At 42.0% G+C, this 20,514-nt stretch overlaps 3 protein-coding genes and 1 long non-coding RNA gene across 5 annotated transcripts; 2 read left to right on the top strand and 2 right to left on the bottom strand.

The window, feature by feature from the left end:
- Window positions 1-2,190: 2,190 nt before the first annotated feature.
- On the bottom strand, window positions 2,191-3,905 carry LOC115546031 (uncharacterized). The gene is made up of 2 exons (XR_003977180.1): window positions 3,441-3,905; window positions 2,191-2,489 (listed from the first exon to the last, which is right to left on the bottom strand). It is a non-coding gene; the product is annotated as an uncharacterized LOC115546031 (long non-coding RNA).
- Window positions 3,906-4,240: 335 nt separating this feature from the next.
- p2rx4b (purinergic receptor P2X, ligand-gated ion channel, 4b) lies at window positions 4,241-9,530 on the top strand. Its single transcript, XM_030359626.1, has 12 exons — window positions 4,241-4,505; window positions 4,699-4,852; window positions 5,093-5,164; window positions 5,736-5,808; window positions 5,987-6,083; window positions 6,183-6,263; window positions 7,277-7,418; window positions 7,546-7,682; window positions 8,273-8,366; window positions 8,820-8,885; window positions 9,035-9,157; window positions 9,240-9,530. The coding sequence occupies exons 1-12, from the start codon at window positions 4,363-4,365 to the stop codon at window positions 9,270-9,272; spliced, it is 1,215 nt and encodes a 404-aa protein (XP_030215486.1). The 5' UTR covers window positions 4,241-4,362; the 3' UTR covers window positions 9,273-9,530.
- Window positions 9,531-9,692: 162 nt separating this feature from the next.
- On the top strand, window positions 9,693-12,527 carry gucd1 (guanylyl cyclase domain containing 1). 2 transcript variants are annotated; one of them, XM_030359629.1, is made up of 6 exons: window positions 9,693-10,067; window positions 10,250-10,331; window positions 10,478-10,643; window positions 10,747-10,838; window positions 10,928-11,169; window positions 11,409-12,527. In XM_030359629.1, exons 1-6 carry the CDS (start codon window positions 9,974-9,976, stop codon window positions 11,498-11,500), a joined length of 768 nt encoding a protein of 255 aa, XP_030215489.1. In that variant the 5' UTR covers window positions 9,693-9,973; the 3' UTR covers window positions 11,501-12,527. The 2 variants fall into 2 exon arrangements, with proteins under 2 accessions (XP_030215489.1, XP_030215488.1); XM_030359628.1 differs by having other exon boundaries at window positions 9,694-10,067; window positions 10,247-10,331.
- upb1 (ureidopropionase, beta) lies at window positions 12,440-20,050 on the bottom strand. The gene is made up of 10 exons (XM_030359627.1): window positions 19,796-20,050; window positions 18,656-18,827; window positions 18,274-18,361; window positions 18,026-18,120; window positions 15,896-16,054; window positions 15,593-15,762; window positions 15,280-15,361; window positions 15,131-15,173; window positions 14,833-14,987; window positions 12,440-12,731 (listed from the first exon to the last, which is right to left on the bottom strand). Exons 1-10 carry the CDS (start codon window positions 19,897-19,899, stop codon window positions 12,648-12,650), a joined length of 1,152 nt encoding a protein of 383 aa, XP_030215487.1. The 5' UTR covers window positions 19,900-20,050; the 3' UTR covers window positions 12,440-12,647.
- Window positions 20,051-20,514: the final 464 nt, after the last annotated feature.

Below are 20,514 nucleotides of genomic sequence, written 5' to 3'. Positions count from 1 at the left end.
TATTGTGTACATTGACTACTGTGTGTCCTCGGATAGGACGGAGATGGAATGTGTTGCTTTTAGGGATAGGCAGTATATTCTTAGTGTAATGAAAGTATTTTAAAGCGCCATGATGTACAACTTCCACAATAAAAAAGAATCATAACTTGACAGGAAAAAAAACACAACTTACTAAACTTTTTCCGTATTTGGAAATGACACAAATATAAAATTGTTGTCGTCTGACCTAGTGTTCAGGCTGAGTCAATGCCTAAAATAGTGCGACAATGTTTTCAGATGACCGTTGGTCATCAATATTCTTATCGTCCATATCTTACACACTTTGACCACATGTCCCTGGTGCCGTGTATTATAGATGTAATGAAGAGCTTTGCTGAGTGCTGGTTGCCATACTGAAGACATGAATCACGTGACGAGATCTATTTTGCACATACACTGTTTTCTTTTGTATCCAAGATGTGTTTTCATTGTCTACAGACAAAATTTAATTCTGAATAAAAAGGTGGTCTATAAGAATAATGTTAACTAAAACGACAAAAGGTATCCACGCATACTCTGAAAAGCTAATGAGTAGTGTAATGCTTTTCTTCATTACCCTTTCATGTAAGGTATTTGTACTAGTTTCATGATGACAAGGCCTGCCTCTTGGCCTAATAATCCTTCCTAGTTCCCGTATTTATGAACCAGGCAATATAAAAGGTCAACAAGTGAAGTAAAATGCTAACTTTCCATCACCTCATGCTTCAGGTCCTGTTGGTCCAGTTAACTAATTGGTGGAGATTTCAAGCTATTTTCAGCATTAATTATTGCATCTGTGAGCATTAAGCAACGGAGGATGCTATTTGATATTATGGTCTAGACCTCCAACCATCTGCTATTTGTGAGTTACATGCGTCCTGAAAATATGTCTCTAGTTCCTGCACCTGCCTCTCTATGAGACAATTGATGTTTCCGACTGATCTCAGATCACTTCTGATCACCCGCCTGTCAGTCACAGGTGGGTGAAATACTTCTCAAGCCAGAGAGTTAGAGGCAGGGAGAAGAGATGGACTCTTCTGCCCTCTCTTAACAACTTTCCAATCTAATCGATAGCACCTTTCTTCCTTTGCATCATAAGACATATAAGGCCTATGTACATCGAAAAGTTGGATGCAAATTTCCTGAGTTGTGATGCTGCTCTATCTATCGTCTATATCTAACGTGTGGAGGGAAGGGGATAAGGGCCCTCTGAACTTACGGAAATATTTCCTGTCCCAATTAAAAGTCTGCTGTTTTGTTAGATATTGTGTGTCATGTGATACATTTGTAACTATTCCAGGCCAAACAGACAAGAGGACTCCAACTGGCCTAGACCTCCGTGACCTCCGCACTCCAGGGGAGAGGATTAAGAACCAGGGGTTGTCGGAGGAGGCTGAGGGAGAGGTACTATTTTCTAAAAGATAGAAGGAGGCACGGACCGGTAGGTGATGCTCAGGTCACTTGACCCCTATCTCCAAGAGAGTCTGGCTGCAGACATCCACCCACACGCTCCAGACTTCCACCCACAGAACTTCCGCTGCAGACATCACACCGGAAATTGGAAAATAAAAAATAAAAATCCGAAAATAAAATAAATGTGTTTACAAAGAAGAACGGACGGAATCGGAAAATAAAATAAAACTCGGGCGTTACGTAATGTGCTTACATAAATGAACGTAATAAATTACGGTATAAAATCGGATAAACGCTTCCGGTTTTGGACAGAACACTTGACATTCGATGTTGACTTTAAGCTGGAGTTTATGGCTCTTCTCTTTCTGTAAATACACACAGCTTATTCAGAATTCTTAATTCAGAATTCCTTCTGTGTTATACTGCAATCATCTCAATTTAAATAGGACACAAACTGATACTCGTATTGTAAAGCTGAAGGGCATTAGAGATTGAGGCTAATAATTATTTTAAATACAGCAAATATGTATGAGTGGACAGGAGTAGTTAGAACAATTCCTAGCTTCTCCTTTTCTAACATTTCATTTCATATTCATTTAATATCTGCCTCTAATTGTCTATAATATTATCTTACCTTGTGCTGCTGGACCACCTTATTTGCCCATTTTTAAATACGACAAAATCAAGTCTGTGTTTTAACTTAGCTCTGTGTGTAACCAAAGTGAATAAGTAAAGTCATAAAAAAATCAAAACATTGTAAACGTTTTAACACTTTATTCAGAAGCGCGTCATACACTCAACAGATAACCAAACTCAGAACCTCAACACACACACACACACACACACACACACACACACACACACACACACACACACACACACACACACACACACACACACACACACACACAGAAATGTCAATGAGTTGGGATGAGTAGGAACATGGCGTTGACATGAAGATCCTCCTCAGCTGCCATGTTAAAGAAGACATCCATGTCTTCCTGAAAATCAAAGATGACTTCTGGCTTTGAAACATCGTTAAAAAACGAGTGATGCATCTACAAAAGAGAAATGTTACAATTGATGTTGTAATGGTAGAAAAAATTAAGATCAAAAAAGATAAATTCTCACAGCACAGCAGACTATATAAGGCTGGTAATTCAGTAGCGATAGTCTACACGAAACAGGCTGAAAAATGAAAAAACGTAATATTTATTAGGGTGTGCATTATTAGGCCTATTGCCCCTTCAGAGCATCTATTATTGGCAAATAATTAATGATAAGATATATTTCTACCTCATACTGTACTTTACATCTGTTTCTCTCTGTCATGTTTTATGAGCTGTCCGAGCCCCTGTCCGAGCCCCAGCTCGGACATTGAACATTTAGAATCTGAGACTGGATAGTAGGCTATAACAGTAATTCATTAACTTTTATCAGTTTTATTACATTTTTCATCTCTTTTACCCCTTTTAACTGAACTAAGTGTTATGATCTCTTAGTTATAAACAGATTGTATGAACTAAACAGGCCGATCGAATATTTAAAGATCGATTTTGTCTATTGAATGATATCACACTTCTCAGCCACCGCAGCGGAGATGAACAGCTGATAGGTGCAACTCTAGTTAAAGCGGAACGAGCTGCGTCAATTCAATTCGTGCTCATTATTTTATCACAACTTAACTCTGTTTTGGTCTACAGATGACTGTCAAAAGTCAACGTCTTAAAAACGTTTACACTCGCAACACATCTACAAATCTGTAAAATCGTTTAATGAGACTGACTAGGCTATAACGTTTACAAAAAACATTTGCCTGTCTTGCAAAAATGAAACCTAGCTAGCGTTATCCACGTTAGTGTGGATTAAAACAAGAATGCTTCATGTTGGTGTAACGTTCGGTTATTTTTTTGATGAAAAAATCTAAACTTAATGAAACTAATAGATCGGTAAAGAAATGCAAGTCTCGTGCATTTATAATTGTATCGCTGTTTAGAATAGTCACCTACCATAAGTCCCAAGTGCAGCTGAACCGAAGTGTCACATCTTCGTGCAGTCCCGTCCCTTTCATAGAATTTGCAACTCGCGCTTGCACAGTGAAAAACAACATTTAATTTTTTTTTGCAATTTCCGGTTTGTTGGTGGATGTTTCTGTGGGTTGATGTCTGCAGCGGAAGTTCTGTCGGTGGATGTCTGGAGCGTGTGGGTGGAGGTCTGCAGCCAGACCCCTCTCTCCCTATCGGGGTTCAAGGCTGCTGGCTGACTGATAGTTTCCCCCCAATATTGTTTGAGTGTTTTCCTAATCGATCTGAATAATATTGTTGTTGGACTTTAGAATTGGTTTAGCATTGTTTATTCTACATTTAATTATATTGATTTGAATGTGAAGAGCTTTGAGCTGCACTAATACATGAAAGGTTGTATATCAATAAGTTCAATAAATACTTGGGACATTTTTTGTGAATTATGATTTCTTAATCTATGGGAAATATTGACACAGATAGAATACCTTTAAAATGCCCCATCTGTTGTTATGCCGGGATTAATTCCCCCTCAAAAAAGTAATTAACTAAAATAGATTTTCTTTTAATCTGAAGGACCAGTTTATTTACTGTCCAAAGCAAAAGCAAGCCATCAAAGCAGAGTGATGCTCTTCAATATGTATTCGATGTATAGTATTTATACAGTATATATTTAGTATATATATATATATATATATATATATATATATATATATATATATATATATATATATATATATATCCACATGTTTGCTGGCCTGGGACTCAGAACTTGGGGTGATGCAAAATAGTTCTTCATGCAAAAAAAATAATATTTGAATTGTAATCGTCAGGGATCAGATGTGTTCCCTGAGCAATGTGACGAGCTGTGCTACTGAGCTCTTCCTACCGGAGAGTAAAACGGTTAGAGATGGGCGCAGCGAAAAGTTCGTGCCAGGGCTTCCTGCACTATGCGTTTGACTACGAGACCCCAAAAACGCTGGTGGTCCCCAGCATCGCTGCAGGGGTGGTGTTCAGATTCACCCAGCTCCTGATCCTGCTTTATCTGGTTGGGTAAGTGACGCATAATAACTGAAGGAAAGGAACTCAATGGTCTCATGTTGACTGTGTCACCACTCATTCAGCACAAACCACAGGTCATGCATGCCGTGTTTGGGTCCAAGGCTATAGAAGGGCTTTACTGTCATATGAGGAGCATGTCTTATTCATTGTAAATGTTGAGTAGGTCCCGTGTGACGTCACTCAGGTACGTGTGCATCGTTCAGAAGGCCTACCAGGATACGGACTCCGTGGTCAGCACCGTCACCACCAAAGTGAAAGGCTACGCCGTCATCAAGGGGTCTGCCAACACCTCCAGTCCTCAGTTCAGGGATGTAGCTGATTATGTCATTCCCCCACAGGTACTACACTGACTGTTGAGAGACAATGTGCACTTCAAGAAACAGACACCTCGAACACAAGAATAACAGCCTGCTCTCTTTATGCTCCTGATACGATTCAGAGCGCAATGTTAAAGTGGAAGAGTGCATGCTTCCCGCTGGAGCCTTTAGGACTGAAAGCAGTTTGTGGTTATTGCAAAGTGATCAGCCATTCTTTATATTTATTGCAGAGGGAAAAGTCATTCTTTCTGTTTATTGCAGGGTGATAAGTCATTCTTTGTGGTGACTAATATGATCGTCACAACCAACCAAAAAGTGTCACACTGCCCTGAGGTACGTTACTTTCAAGTATCGGTTTGTCCCTCCTCCTCGATTTGATCAAGGCACTGGTCCTGGTTCAGAGCTTGGTTGGCCTAGCAACCAGCCACTAGGATAAAAGTCTTGACTAAACTGTGAGAAGCAGGACCAGTTTATACCAGAGTGGGGGCAATCTCTTTCTTTATAAAACATCTGCACTTCTCCCAAGGGATTTGGGTGTCAATTTAGCTTTTAATTTGCAACTTTCAGAATAAAAAACCGCAATAACGGCGTTCTGTCCGCTCAGACTGGCTGAGCAGCTTTGTGACGCAAACGAATGTAGCTGAGGGAGGGTGTTCAGATGTTTAGGTCATTGTTAGATATAAGTTAGAAATGTTACACATCACAACTTTAAATACTTCTCCAATCTCCACACTTAACACCATGTTCTTCTCATTCAATGAATACAAATCTTTGCTGATTAGTGTGAACGAATAATGGTCTAGGAGTTGACCTGATGACCAAACAATAGAGGCTCCGGGTCAGGCTGACCAGGCTAGATGTTGATAGGTGTGGGCCTCATGCCTCATGCCTGTTTGTTTTCTAGATTCCAAAGCCGTCCACCCTCTGTAATCAGGACAGCCAATGCACCACAGGACTGGAGGATCTCCGAGGGAACGGTAGGCCGCTACTGCCCTCCCTTAGCCCCTTTCCTTGACCCTTGACCCTTCATTAACCCTCATGCACCTCTGCCTGACCCTTGACCCTTCATTCAACCTGATGCATGCAGAATGACGAGCATGTAGTACTGCTTGCTTCATGTTGTTTATTGTGTTGCTATGGTGTCCTCATGGCCAGGTGTCCGGACAGGACGATGTGTGAACTACTCGGACACCGTCCAGACCTGCCAGGTCTTGTCCTGGTGCCCTCTTGAGGAGGACACAGGACCAAATAAGTAAGATACAATCCATGAGGAAATCCAGTTCTCCTGAGAATCCCAAACCTCTGAATGTCAGTTCAGTGCTCATGCTCTGCGACGCGCTCCGTCTTCCAGGGAGGCCTTGATAGACGCAGCGGAGAACTTCACGCTGCTGATCAAGAACAGCGTGACCTACCCAAAGTTCAACTTTCACCGGTGGGTCCGAGTATACAACAGTAAATGGGCTTACTCACTCAGGGCTTACGTCGGGCTAGCCAAGGTGTGGCACACCTTGGCTTGTAGTGCGTCAATGTTTTTGAGGTGTGCGTCATATAAATCATCTAAAATATATATATATATATTTGTAATATTTTTTCTTTAATATTTATCTTATGTATGCATGTTTTGACCCCCATCTTAATATCACATAATGGTTTATAGGTGGCAGTTGGGTACGATTAGGTACCAGGTAGGTACGTTTTAAGAGCCATCATTTGAGTATATTTGGTTAAATGATTGCACGGCCATCCATCACCTTTTAGTGAGTGAAACGAGCTATGAGACTACAAGTCTCTCTGCACCTGCCTCTGTATGCATCAATTTCGATTGTAGAACGCACCAGCATAATTTCTGACCAATCAGGGAATCTCTGGACTGATTGGTTCAGGTAATCCATCTTTGTCTGGCACCTGTCAAAAACAGATGCGCAACACCCAACAACTAGGGAGTGAGGGAGCAGAGAGGGAGGGAAAATGTTTGGGTTATTTATTATCAAATTCTCATAATCCCAGAGGAAAATATTGTTACTATTGAGAAACATACATTGAAGGGTGTAACTTAATTTAAAGATAATGATATTTAGTTGTAGACTATATTAGCAGCGTAATTGGAAAAATTTGTCTTGTCTTTTTGGTTTATGATGGAGAGCCAATGTATGGGCAGCACAAGATCATTTCTTTATCAAATAGTGCTCTAACCACACACCCTTTATGGTTAAGCAAATACTAGGCCTACTATTCAGACATTTGCTTTGGCATCTCACTTGACTTCAATAGTACAATAGGTCTACTTCAAACTAGCTCAATTTTTTGAAAGTGGGAAAAAAGATTGAAGATGTTTTTTATAGTTATATCTTCTATATGCAGACTACTTTTGAGGTACTTTATTTGGGATTGTCATGTGATGTCAGTTGGGTTTACATTTCAATCTTACCCTGTTGCCCCCGCTAGGAGGAACATCATGCCACACATCAACTCATCCTACCTGAAGACTTGTGTGTTCAACAGCAGCACGGATCCCCACTGTCCCATCTTCCGCCTCAAACAGATCGTTTCAGACGCTGGGGAGGAATTTCAAGTCATGGCAGTGGAAGTAAGCCATTGCTTAAGACATGTGCGCTGGGCGGGCTACAGGCTGCTGTTCCTGGAAAACTACAGCCTGACAACACAGATGATCATAAACTATCTGTTGTTGTTGTTTATGTTTTTGTTGTCTTAAGGGGGGCGTGCTTGGCATTCTGATTGATTGGACCTGTGACCTTGACTTGTGGGCCAGCCAGTGTCTTCCTAAATACAGCTTCAGACGGTTGGATGACAACAACAAGAGCCATGTGCTAGCGCCAGGATACAACTTCAGGTTGGAAACATTCCCTGTTCATTGCTGGGTAGTTTATGTGGTGGAAAAACAACACTGGTTGGAGTTAATTTCATCAAAGTCTCAGAAGATGGAAGTATAGTAGTACAACTATTTATTATAGGCAACCTAATCACGCAATTAAACATGCTATCTGGAGTTGGTTCAAGAAGCAACTGTGGGACAAAGGAAATTCTATAGTATATTTTGGTACGGATAGTAGAGAAGTCACGCCTTTAGGGTCCGCTTTATCTTACCCAGTTTAACGTCATGCTGTTATTTTGACCACTCGTGTGTGAGCAGAAACTAGGCAGAACTTGTGTAAGCTCTAATACTGTGTCCGGTCCAAAGAGGTATTAATATTAGCTTTAATACTGGTCTAATGAAGAAATATATTAAATGAATTAACTCACTGTCTTGGTGGCAAAAAACATCTACGCTTTATTTATAAATATGTTTATCCACACTTATTTTTATTCACACAGCATATAGGCAAGATAATGACTATACTTACTTTAAATGTATAGTATATACTAATTACATTTTCTCTAAACTGTCACTTATGAAAACTGTGTTGCTGTTTGTTAATGCAGGTTTGCAAAATACTACAAAAGCCCAGAAGGCACGGAGTCCAGGACCTTGATCAAGGCCTACGGAATCCGCTTTGAAGTCATCGTTTTCGGAACAGTAGGAATACAATGTCCCTGTATTATGATGAGGATGTGTGGCCCTTAAAATGAATACATTATCCCTGTCTTATGATGAGGATGTGTGGTTCTTAACATGGATACATTATCCTTGTCTTATGTTGAGGATGTTTGGCCCTTAACATGGATACATTATCCTTGTCTTATGTTGAGGATGTGTGGTTCTTAACATGGATACATTATCCCTGTCTTATGATGAGGATGTGTGGCCCTTAACATGAAAACATTATCCCCGTCTTATGTTGAGGATGTGTTGCCCTTAACATGAATACCTTATCCCCGTCTTCTGATGTGAATGTGTGGCCCTTAAAATGTTCTGGATTGTCTTCTGATTTGATGTGCGGCCCTTTACGTGTTCTGGATTATTTTATGGTGAGGATGTGTGGCTATTAACATGTCTGGATCACAGTCTGCACGTTGACCCTTTCCCCAGGCAGGTAAATTCAGCATGCTACCAACATTAGTGAATCTGGGATCCACTCTGACCTTCCTGAGTTTGGTGAGTGAGCTAATCATAACCCTCACCCAGTTGGGTGAGTTAGCTAACCCTAACCCTAACCCCATAACCAGGACAGCCTCCTGAACAAACTGCTCTTACCGCTGACTCATTTCTTAATTTATCCATTGATTTCAACTCTTATTTTGCAGGTGCCGACGGTTTCTGACTGGTTTCTACTGACATTCACGAAGAAAAGAGGTGTTTACAGCAAACATAAAACCACACACCTGAGAGATGAGGACGAGGAGGATGAAGATGAGAACAAACAATCAGTAAAAGAAAAGTGTTTCTACTGTTCTTTAGATTGGTTTGTTATTTAATATTTATTGTACCTGATAGTTTCTTTTTTTGCAGATGTCCATGGGCACCAGCTATGGAACTCAATAGGATTGACAGCAAATGAGAAGCATATGCAAACTTTCGCCATCCAATAATGCATGATTTAATTGAATATGACTTTTGATCATCCTCTTCCAATTAAACATATGGTATCTGTAATCTGTAATTCTGCAAGAAAAACCATAACGTAACTGTGTTACGTTATCTAGGTTGTAACTTAACACACACGCATACCGGTGTGTGTGTGTGTGTGTGTGTGTGTGTGTGTGTGTGTGTGTGTGTGTGTGTGTGTGTGTGTGTGTGTGTGTGTGTGTGTGTGTGTGTGTGTGTGTGTGTGCGTGCGTGCGTGCGTGTGCGTGTGCGCGTTAACCAGCACATTTGCCTATCAATACAAAACATAAAAATACATGGTGTATCGTCCTACATTCATAATTGAGATAGATGCGTCATGTCCCTATAGGTTGTCACTGACGTCAGTCTCTAGGGGGCGGGATCACAGCGTACAGTCCAGCGGCTAGCATCAGGCTACCAAACAAAAGACGAGCCAACGCTAATGAGGGGGAACAGCGTTAGCTGTAGTTTTAGAATAAGCTTATTTTGTAAGAATTAGACGATGAAAGAATTCAACAAAACGTTAGCAATGGCGCTTGCTGTTCATATAACCACCTAGGTTAACATTAGCACCCAGTGAGCCGGGAGGCTAAATTACCAACCATGACAGGCTAGGTGACGTTAGCTTGTTAGCTTATATGAAACCATTTATCTCAATATCTTCACTTGTAACCAACTTAAAGTGTTCTATTAAATATCTGTACGAATACGAAGATTCAACAAGGATGACAGGTGATGACACCACAATTTTGCTACAACGATGCAATACTAAATCAACTATTCTCATAGATCCTCTTCGTGGGTAACACCATAAGGAAGACGATATATCATAGTAGTTTAATATAATAGTTTAATATCATAGTTTTATATCGTAATAGTTTGATATCGTAATAGTTGAATGCCCTCCACAGAAGATGGCGTCTTGTTGAACGTCCCTGTCATCCGACAGCTGTACCACTGGGACTGTGGCCTGGCCTGCTCCAAAATGGTCTTGAAGTAAGTGAACATTCAACTTCCTATTTTCATAGTAATATAATACTTAATAATCCATCCCTGATTGTGCCTAATCAAGTGATCAGGTAGATTCACAGCCTGCATACCATAGGATGGATTCTAGGTGTTCATGTCAGATCATTTTGCAGGTACCTGCACCCCATCAGTGACCAAGACTTCCAGAGTGCCTGCTGGGAGTTGAAGCTGACTGAGAGCGTGTGGACCATCGACTTGGCTTACCTCATGTGTCATCTCGGAATCAGGCACCAGTTTTGTACTCAGACTCTTGGCGTGGACAAGGGCTTTAGAAACCAGGTATCTGTTGAGGAATTCAATATGAATCCTGTGTTTGACCTACGTGACGTTGAGGAAGTAAGAGTGATGTTTTGACACTTTGTTATTTCTTTCTCTCCATTAGTCCTTTTATAAAAAGCATTTTGATACGGAAGAAGATCGAGTGAATGAGCTCTTCGTGAATGCAGAGAGCAAGGGCGTGGTGGTTCGGAAATGGTGAGTTCTCTATTACTTGCATTAAGCCTGACCTGACGGCGTCTCTGACATGAGTAAATAAACTCATATTGGGCCCTTCCCCCTGGCAGCTCGGTGACCATCCATGAGATCACGGCCCATATAGAGCAGGGCCACGTGGCCATCGTGCTGGTCAACGCCGTGGTCCTGACCTGTGATCTCTGCTCGCTGCCCGTCAAGTACTGCTGCTTCCTCCCCGCTGGCCAGAAGTGTTTCTGCAGGAGGCCTGAGTACCAGGGCCACTTCGTGGTGGCCTGTGGCTTCAACAGCAGCACGGGCTGCATCTTCTACAACAACCCTGCGTACGCCGACCGTGAGTCACACCTGAACTCGGGACACTCTGGGCCTCAGGCTCGAGTCTGGAGGTTTTGTCGTAATAAATCATGAGTCTTGGTAGACCAAGTACGTCATTTCATCAGCGGCCCAAGCACACCCAGAGCAGGTTTCACTCCATAGTCGTAGCAAAACCCAAAAAGAGGTGTGACAGCTATTTTTAAAAGAGCAGTTAAAATGACTTTGCAAACTGAACCTGTGTGTCCTCTGCTGTTCCAGGCGTGTGCTGCACCAGCATCACCAACTTCGAGGAGGCTCGGCGCAGCTACGGGACAGATGAGGACATATTGCTGGTCTTCAAAGACAGCTGACGGGGGTCTGAACCTTCGCCGACACCGTCGGCATGTTCACCTCCACCCCATGCTGTAGTGACATCATCGCGGCCGCAGGTCGGCGACCGACGCCAGGATCGCCCCTGCTGAGCACTCAGGAGAGCGGGGACTCGTGGCGCTGAACGCTCAGAGAGGGAGGGCTCCCACCGCTGCAGGCTTCAGACCGGGTTTACCCGTTGCATCAGATGACCCAAGTTATTTTTTAAGCGTCTTAATGCGTTTCTTTAGAAGGTGTTGGATGGTAGGGCTGAAGGTCAACTCAACCTTAGCTCAGCAGCCGCCTTGTAGAGGCATAAGAGTGGGGAGCTTTTTTGAGGGGCTTCTAACACTCCTGTCCGGACGGCTCGAACGTGTCGTAGAACGGCGGTACCTGTCGTTCTATCCGCAGGGAATCTGTTATTTTTTTGGGGGAGTCTCAGGTAAGTGTGCTTGAGGTGTTCTATCTAGAGACATATGGACATAGGAAGAGAGTCCCACTCTATCCAATGTACACCGACCTGGGGTCAGGGAAGGGGAGCTGGGGTCAGGGAGGCAGACTGGCCTGCTGCTGCGTTGGTCCTCTTCAGAGGTACTCTCTCCACTCTAGCCCAGAGGGCTGTCCCAGGACAGACACAAGGAAGGCTGTCCCAGGACAGACACATTGGAGGGCTGTCTCCTGATGGTACATGGAGGTCTTCTAACACCAAGCCAAGTAATGAATCCTGTCAGTTCAGCTGCTCACATGACCAGACCTTTTACCCCTTATTACCCCTTATCTTTTTAATTTCATATCGTGGATGAAATGATTGCACTAGACTTTCCATAGAGACATAATTATGTATTTAAATTATAACTTTTATGAAACCATTTATGGATCGCTTTTCCATGTGTACAGAGAAGTCTCCCAGCTGTTCATTTGAAGTATGGACAAACGGCACATTTCAGCAGGAATCTTTATTGTATGATACATTGAATCACATTCCCTGTGTGCTGTAACCAATAAAGAATTGAACACGTGCTAATTTGATCTAATGGTTGGACCTATTATTTCATATTGATCTGCCTCAATCTCGTTACCTCCAGTGTCATTCAGTCTAAAGAAGTCTGACTACGGCTTAAGATCAAACGTTAATTCGACTGAACGCCATTACTCCTTCACTATGTTGGGCTTGAAGTCTTCACTGACCACCTTGGCCAGTTCTGATGCGTACTCTGCATACCTCCCAGTCATCTGGATTACAAAGAAATACAGAGCGATGCCCAGGATGTTGGTTTTGTTTTAAGCTCGTAACTCCAATATCATTCTATCTAAACTGAGTCACACCTGGAAGGTCGGGACAGAAAATAATTTCTGCCTCATTTATTAGTACTTCATAATGTAATTCTTTTGAGAAAAAAATATAAACCCTAAATATGTGTTATCGGTGAATGTAAACATGCATAATAAGGTTCAGTTAAGATTGATGCAGAAAACACTATGCAAACTGATGCAAAAAACAGTTCCTTGGTCTCATTTACAAATCTATCTATAAATTCATGGATCTAATATGTATATATATATATACAGTCCCCTCTAATAGTATTGGAACAGTGAGGCCAATTCATTTATATTTGCTGTAGACGGGAAACATTTGGGTTTGACACCGAAAGATGAATATGAGACGAGATACACATTTCAGCTTTTATTCCCAGGTATTTACATCTGGATCCGATAAATAACTTAGATAGCATTATTTGTAAAGAAACACCACATTTTTAGGGGAGCAAAAGTATTGGAACATGTGACTGATAGGTGTGTTTTGTTGCCCAGGTGTTTCCTATTACATTGATCATTGAAACAATAAATAGCGCTGAATGTCTATGCTTAGTTTCAGACTAGGGTTTTGCCTGTGCAGACTGCAATTATTATAGTTTGAGGTTTAACCAACATGAAAACCAGAGAGCTGTCTATGGGTGAAATAGAAGCAATTGTGAAGCTGAGAGAATATGGAAAATCCATCAGAGCCATTGCACAAATATTGGCAATAGCCAGTACAACCAATTGGAATGTCCTGAAGAAGAAAGAAACCACTGGTGTACTAAGTAACAGACGTCGAACGGGTAGACCAAGGAAAACAACGGCAGTTGACGACAGAATCATTGTGAGAGCTGTAAAGAAAGACCCTAAAACAACTGTTGTTGACATCAGCAACAACTTCCAGAGTTCAGGAGTGAAGGTATAATTATCGACTGTTCGCAGAAGACTTCATGAGCAAAAGTACAGAGGCTACACCAGAAGATGCACACCACTCATTAGCAAAAAGAATAAGAAGGCCAGGCTGGAATTTGCCAAAAAAGTACAGAGACAAGCCTCAAAAATTCTGGGTCCACATTTTATGGACTGATGAGACAAAGATGAACCTTTACCAAAATGATTGAAAGGCTTAAGTTTGGAGAAAGAAAGGATCTGCTCATGACCCCAAAGATACAAGCTCATCTGTGAAACACGGTGGAGGCAATGTCATGGCTTGGGCCTGCATGGCTTCTTCTGGGACGGGCTCATTAATCTTCATTGATGATGTAACACAGGATGGCAACAGCAAAATGAACTCAGAAGTCTACAGGAACATTTTGTCTGCCAATTTAAAGAAAAATGCAACCAAACTGATTGGAAGATCATTCATCATGCAACAAGATAATGATCCAAAACACACTGCAAACACAACCAAGGAGTTCATCAGGGGCAAGAAGTGGAAGGTTTTGGACTGGCCAAGTCAATCTCTAGACTTAAACCCTATAGAGCATGCATTTTACCTGCTAAAGAGGAGACTGAAGGGAGTAACCCCCCCAAAACAAACAACTGAAAGGGGCTGCGGTGAAAGCCTGGAAAAGCATCACAAAAGAAGAATGCACAAGTTTGGTGATGTCAATGGGTCACAGGCTTGATTCAGTTATTGCAAGCAAAGGATTTGCAACAAAATATTAAGTCTTATTTACTTTAATTTATTTTAAATCTATCTGTTCCAATACTTTTGCTCACGTAAAAATGTGGTGTTCCTTTACAAATAATGCTATCTTCCAAGTTATTTATCGGATCCAGATGTAAATACCTGGAAATAAAAGCTAAGATGTGTATCTCTTGTCTCATATTCATCTTTGGTGTCAAACCCAAATGTTTCCTGTCTACAGTAAATATAAAGGAATTGGCCTCACTGTTCCAATACTATTGGAGGGGACTGTATATATATGTTATATTTTAAATATTTATGAACAATATAAGCATTAGAAGTACAGACAGTAATACTAGCGCCCCTACTTCAGGAGCAATGATCCAGGGATCTGATAGGACGTACCTTGAAGCTCCACTTGTCGCTGATCTGCCTGTTCATGTTGAGGTCCAGCTCCACCACCAGCAGGCCGTCCCGGGTTCTCGAGAGCCCAGGAGAGCGGCTGCCGTCAGGGGCAGACACGTAACTCGACCCATAGAAGTGTCCAAAATCATGGTGAGCTACGGAAACAATGAGCTATCTGTGACCATCTGTTATTCTAGAGAGGAATTACTTGGGAATTATATGTAAGGTGCTAAAAAATTAAATGTGTACTTTATATTATCTGTTGGAGCTGGACACAAAAGAGAAAGCATTTTCTTACCCTTTTTACCATCACCAGATGTGAACTCATTTTTGAAGTGTTCCTGCAATGGGCAAACACATTATAACGGTAGAAAAGGCCTTACTACAGCAAGATAACAATTAAAGCCCAGGAAGGAGTGTGTACAGAGACAAAAACAGAATGTTTACGGTCCCGACGCGGTTGATTGCACATGTGTAGCAGTGGTTGGCTATCGCTGCGTTCCTCGCTTCAATGGACCACATGGGCTCACTGGAAAGTAAACAAACTAGACTTTAAACAAATCAGAGATTACTATCTACTAACAAGTCAATTCTATTTGTACAGCCCTTAATCACAGCTACAGTCTCAACATAGCAGCTACCCTCTTTTACTGGAGCATGTGCCACAGTTTAATATATATATACTTTGGGCTGAAGGTCAGACCAAGCCATAAATCAATGAGCGCCTTTAGAGCGGCAGTATGGAGCGGAGGGGACCCACCTGAGCGCTCCAACAGTGGCGGAGGGGTTGAAGATGATCTCGGCTCCATTCATGCTGTACATTAACCAGTTCAGAGGGTGGTGGCGTCCGTAGCAGATGTTCACAGCTATCTTACCAAACTGGGTCTGGAACACCTTGTGGCCTGTGTTGCCCTCCATGTAGTAGGTGGACTAGGAGAAAGAAAGACAGAGAGATTTATTCTCATTGTTGGTGGATCTGAGGATTGTTTTTTTGTTAATTGATCAAATCATAATCATTAAGTCTATAACATGTCTTCCGTAATCAGGCCCTCGGCTGACGGACCTCGTTGAAGTCTCCGATCCGGGGGATGTGGTTCTTGCGGGTCTTCCCCAACACCTGGCCAGAGTTGGAGATCACCACGGCTGTGTTCCATAAGGTGTTGTGCAGAGCCTCTCGCTCAAGGATCGGAGACACGATCACCATGTTGTACTTCTTGGCCAGCTGGGGGCGGATATGGAGAGATTGGTTTAAAAAACACTCCCTGCTCGCTATGCAGCTGTCATATTGGCTATAGGCTTATAATTACACTTTTATCTACGCTATACTAAATAATAATAATAATAATAATAATCTTACTACTATAATAGCAGGCCTGTAGCACCAGTTACTCAAGTTACTAATGTGCGCATGTGCCAAGAAGCCTGCAGCTCACACACACACACACAGCGCGCGCAAACGTGTACATACACCACAAGCACACACATACACACCGGACACACAACTCACACACACACAAACACACACACGCACGCGCACACGCACCCATTGTACGTCAAGACAAAGGCAGCGACACACTCGCCGAGCTAAGACGTTATGTTTAACATAACGCTCCGCCATCGACACACGCGCAGGTAAGAACCCACACGCACGCGCATACACCGCAGCGACACTCGCCTTTATACATAACGGCTCCGCCATCGACACACGCACTGGTTAGAACACACACGCACGCGCATACACCGCAGCGACACCAGCCCATCAGACGTTATGTTTTTAAACGTAACTGCTCCGCCATCGACACACGCGCCCAGGAAAGAACACACATGCACACACCGCAGCGACACACTCGCCCAGGTAAGACGTTATGTTTTTAAACATAAAGGATCCGCCATCTACGAACTCCAGGTAACAAGTTCTGTCTATAGACTGTAGAAATTGCGATAAAAGAAGGGAAGAGACAATTTCAATCCGTGTATGGTTCAGACCAAATCAGAAAACCCCAAAAACGACTATGTTAATTGTTTTTTCAGATTTTGTTTTAAATCGGAATATTCAAAGAACGAACCATACACAGATTAATTTCTCTCCTCGACAAGCAACGGCAGGTCGTTCATTTTGCCATAAAAATCGTTAAATTCAAACTTCGCACCGACCGGCATAGCAACACATAAGTCACGTGATCTTAAAGAGACAGTGTCCCTATAAAACAGAACGAAAACACGTCAATAGCAAAGTATGTTGAATTATGTCTTTAGAGTCCACCAGAAGACTACACTTTGTTGCTCAAATGTAATATTACGCTCCTCCTTGAGCCTCCCGAAATGTCTTTACACTTTGTTGCTCAAACTTAATATTACCCTCCTCCTTGAACGTCTCCAAATGTCTTGCGATATTGATATCCCCCCCCTCCCCCCTGCGGACCGTTTTAGTTGTTTTATTTTTCTCATGTTTTGTGTGTATGCTATGTGTGACTGTAGGCCACTGCTGCCTGTCTTGGCCAGGACACTGGAATAGATGTTTAATCTCAATGATGATTATTATTTTCAACTAACCAATAGTAGTTGCCTTGCATTTTTAAATGTCAATGCACTATTCAGCCCTGAATAACAGTAAAAGCTATTTAATAAATTGATTTGCATGCATAGTATACTACACTTTCCATTGAACATTTACCCCTGTTACCATAAATTGACAAATTTTATAATGTAATCAATGGTATGTAGAAAGTTGGTATTTCTCACACCACTTCAGTGGGCGTGTTGATGACTCTTCTGCATGTCATTGAGTGGCCCCCTAAATGATAATCAGCCTGTTGCCTTTTGTTAGAAAAATATTTAAATGTTGGCACTGCTTTTAAGAGTCATTTTGTGTAACGTATAACGAATGTTATACGTTGTAAAATTATAGGCAAAATGTCATTATATTATGCGCTCAGAAATGTGTTACATTATCGACTGGGGTTTCCACAATAATGCTATGGGTTTAATTACAACTAGGTTGAACAACGGAACAAAATTAGCTCAACTATCCGGAGTGAAGCTCCTCATTAAATATTTTACTACATTTGACTTATACAGGTATGATTGCTGGAACGGTATATTTCAAATATTGTTCCACTGATAGGTTTGTGCCTGGGCTTTATTGGAAGAGGACGTGTTTTCTTCTCCTCTAAACTAGAGCGTCTCATGTCACCTCTTGGCAGAAGCGGGTGGTGGGTCCGTCCTCAGCCGACTCTGCAAACTCACTCCAAGGTTCCTTCTCACGCGTGCAGAACGCAAACGGCATGGCTGACCAGCAGGGGCAGAGGTCAGAGGTCAGTGCTGGGGCCTTTCACAACATGATTTACAGCTTATCAGGAATTTAACACCCCGCTGGAACTCTATATATAATAACTAGTGATGATGATGATGATGATGAGGAAGATGAGGAAATTAACCTACTCCAGGTCTCCTGGAAGCAGACGATGTTGACGTCACACATGGCAGCGACCTCCACTAGCTCTGCAATCCGACTGTGAGCAGCGCTGATCTGTCAAATAGTCGGGGCCAAAAGACGACGTTTAGGAAGTTTATGAGAAATATCAGGGAATTCAGACCCTCGTGAACACAGGATACGGTATACTATTTACTCTAGCTAGCAGATGCTTTTATCCATAACGACTAACAGGTGCAGACATATGTCGTTAATGAGCAGCTATGGAGGCGTCTTGTTGGAGGAAGTCTAGAGGTACAATGACATGGGATCACAGTACCCCCTACACTGTCCTGCCCTCAACACTAGTTGACCCCCCCCCCCCCCCCCCCCACCTCCGGTCTGACCGACCTGGTCCAGGATGGGGGCGTCCGTCGGCAGCACGGTGCGGTTCTGGATGAGTCCGACGCGGACCCTCCGGGAGGCCCTCAGCTGTTCAGGAGCACTCTGGAAGGCGTGGCCCTGCAGCTCAAAGTCCCGCTCTGAGGCCACAATCTCTGCAGATGAGTGGAGCTCCAGGTTCCTACAGGGTAATAAAACTAAAGTGAATACTACCATAGTGAGTAGAACATCATAGAACATTAAACTCTATTAAAACACATATCGATAGTGAATATGATACCATAGACAAGATATCATGATAGAACATTAAACTCCATTAAAACACATATCTATAGTGAATATCATACCATAGTGAATAGAACATTTAAGAACATTAAACTATATTAAAACACATACTAATAGTGAATTTAATACCATAGTGATTATAATATGATGGAACATTAAACTATAATAAACACACATCTGTCGGGAACATACAACACACCAACAGTTGTGTATTGAGAGAAACAGTGGTGGATATTGACCCTCTCCTCCCGTATAGTCATTACGAAGTCGGATACTTATTGATGGAAGTAGTTGGACGTTTCAGTCTGTGTTGTTACGTCAATCTTCTAGCGTTTACTTCAATATGCTTATATGTAATTGTGTAAGATGTTGGTCGAGAGTATGTACTTTTCCTATGCCATTATATAACAAACATTCACTGTCTGCATTTTCAAATCACGAAAAAACAGAAGCAATTATTACACTAATATAGCTACACTAAAGGCCCACACACGCGTTTGGGGAAATGATTGATAACAGAATAAATAGAAGGAAAGATAAATTCCGGGATTGGATTCAAGTCCACCCAGGAGACGGGGTTTGATCGTTTGATTTGGCGAGGGTCGTGACCTTTGACTCCAGCTGTAAGTCCGAGGGTACAAGGCCCACTCGTGCAAACAGAATAACTGAACAGAGTCCACCTGGTATAATAAGTAACTTGAGAGAACTAATGAAAAACTAAATGAAGAACTAAAATTCCATGAGAATAACATGCATGAGAATGAACAATATGGGAAGGGAAGTAAACCATATGGCTGGTATTCGGTTAGGTGCACACATAGCAATAGATAATATAATCCATAATAACTCAACATTACTACTCACTTAGTGGGATTTCCGAAAAGTATGCGTTTAACTTCTGTCAATTCATTTTCGGGAATGTATTTCTCCAGCGTTTTCTCTAGTGATTCAAACTCAAAGCCCGACATGGTGCAGCAATTTAGGTTCAGGTTCTTCTGCGTTCAGACGTGTTAATGTTGTAGGAGCGACTGGTTATATTTCCAGGGTCAGGGTACGGAGGTAATACAGTGTTGAGAAACAGGGGGGTTTGGTTAGTAACAGTGTAACAGGTTGAGTGACAGGCGTCCCACTGCGCATGTACAGCATCATCGCTTCTCTTCAGGAGGGCGTGATTATTCACCGTTCAAACCCTATTCATTGTGCTTCTAAAAGGAAGAAATCATATATAACTTACTAACTAATTATTAGCAATGTAAGGTAAGCCTATGCTCATTCGGAGAGGTTGCAGATACAGGTAAGAGGGATGACAGCAGGTGCCCGGATTTTGGTCAGGTAACCCCGGGCCCGGATAGAGGAGGCGGGGTCAGAGGTGAACCACGTGTATGTACGAATCATCTGTTCAGATTCAATTTAATACATAAACAAATACACACGCATCATTATCATCCTATCAGTGAAATAATACGGACAATAATTGTATAGCCTATTAGAAAATGCATTTCCTATAGAAAATGTGGTGAGTGCTGTAGTGTCAAGTGAGGCTGAAAATATGTTTTAATAAAGCCACATAGTTTAAGACGTAA

The sequence above is a fragment of the Gadus morhua genome, chromosome 6 (genome assembly GCF_902167405.1).
Source record: "Gadus morhua chromosome 6, gadMor3.0, whole genome shotgun sequence".
In the NCBI taxonomy this organism is placed as follows: domain Eukaryota; kingdom Metazoa; phylum Chordata; class Actinopteri; order Gadiformes; family Gadidae; genus Gadus; species Gadus morhua.
This window is presented reverse-complemented; position numbering and strand designations above follow the sequence as displayed.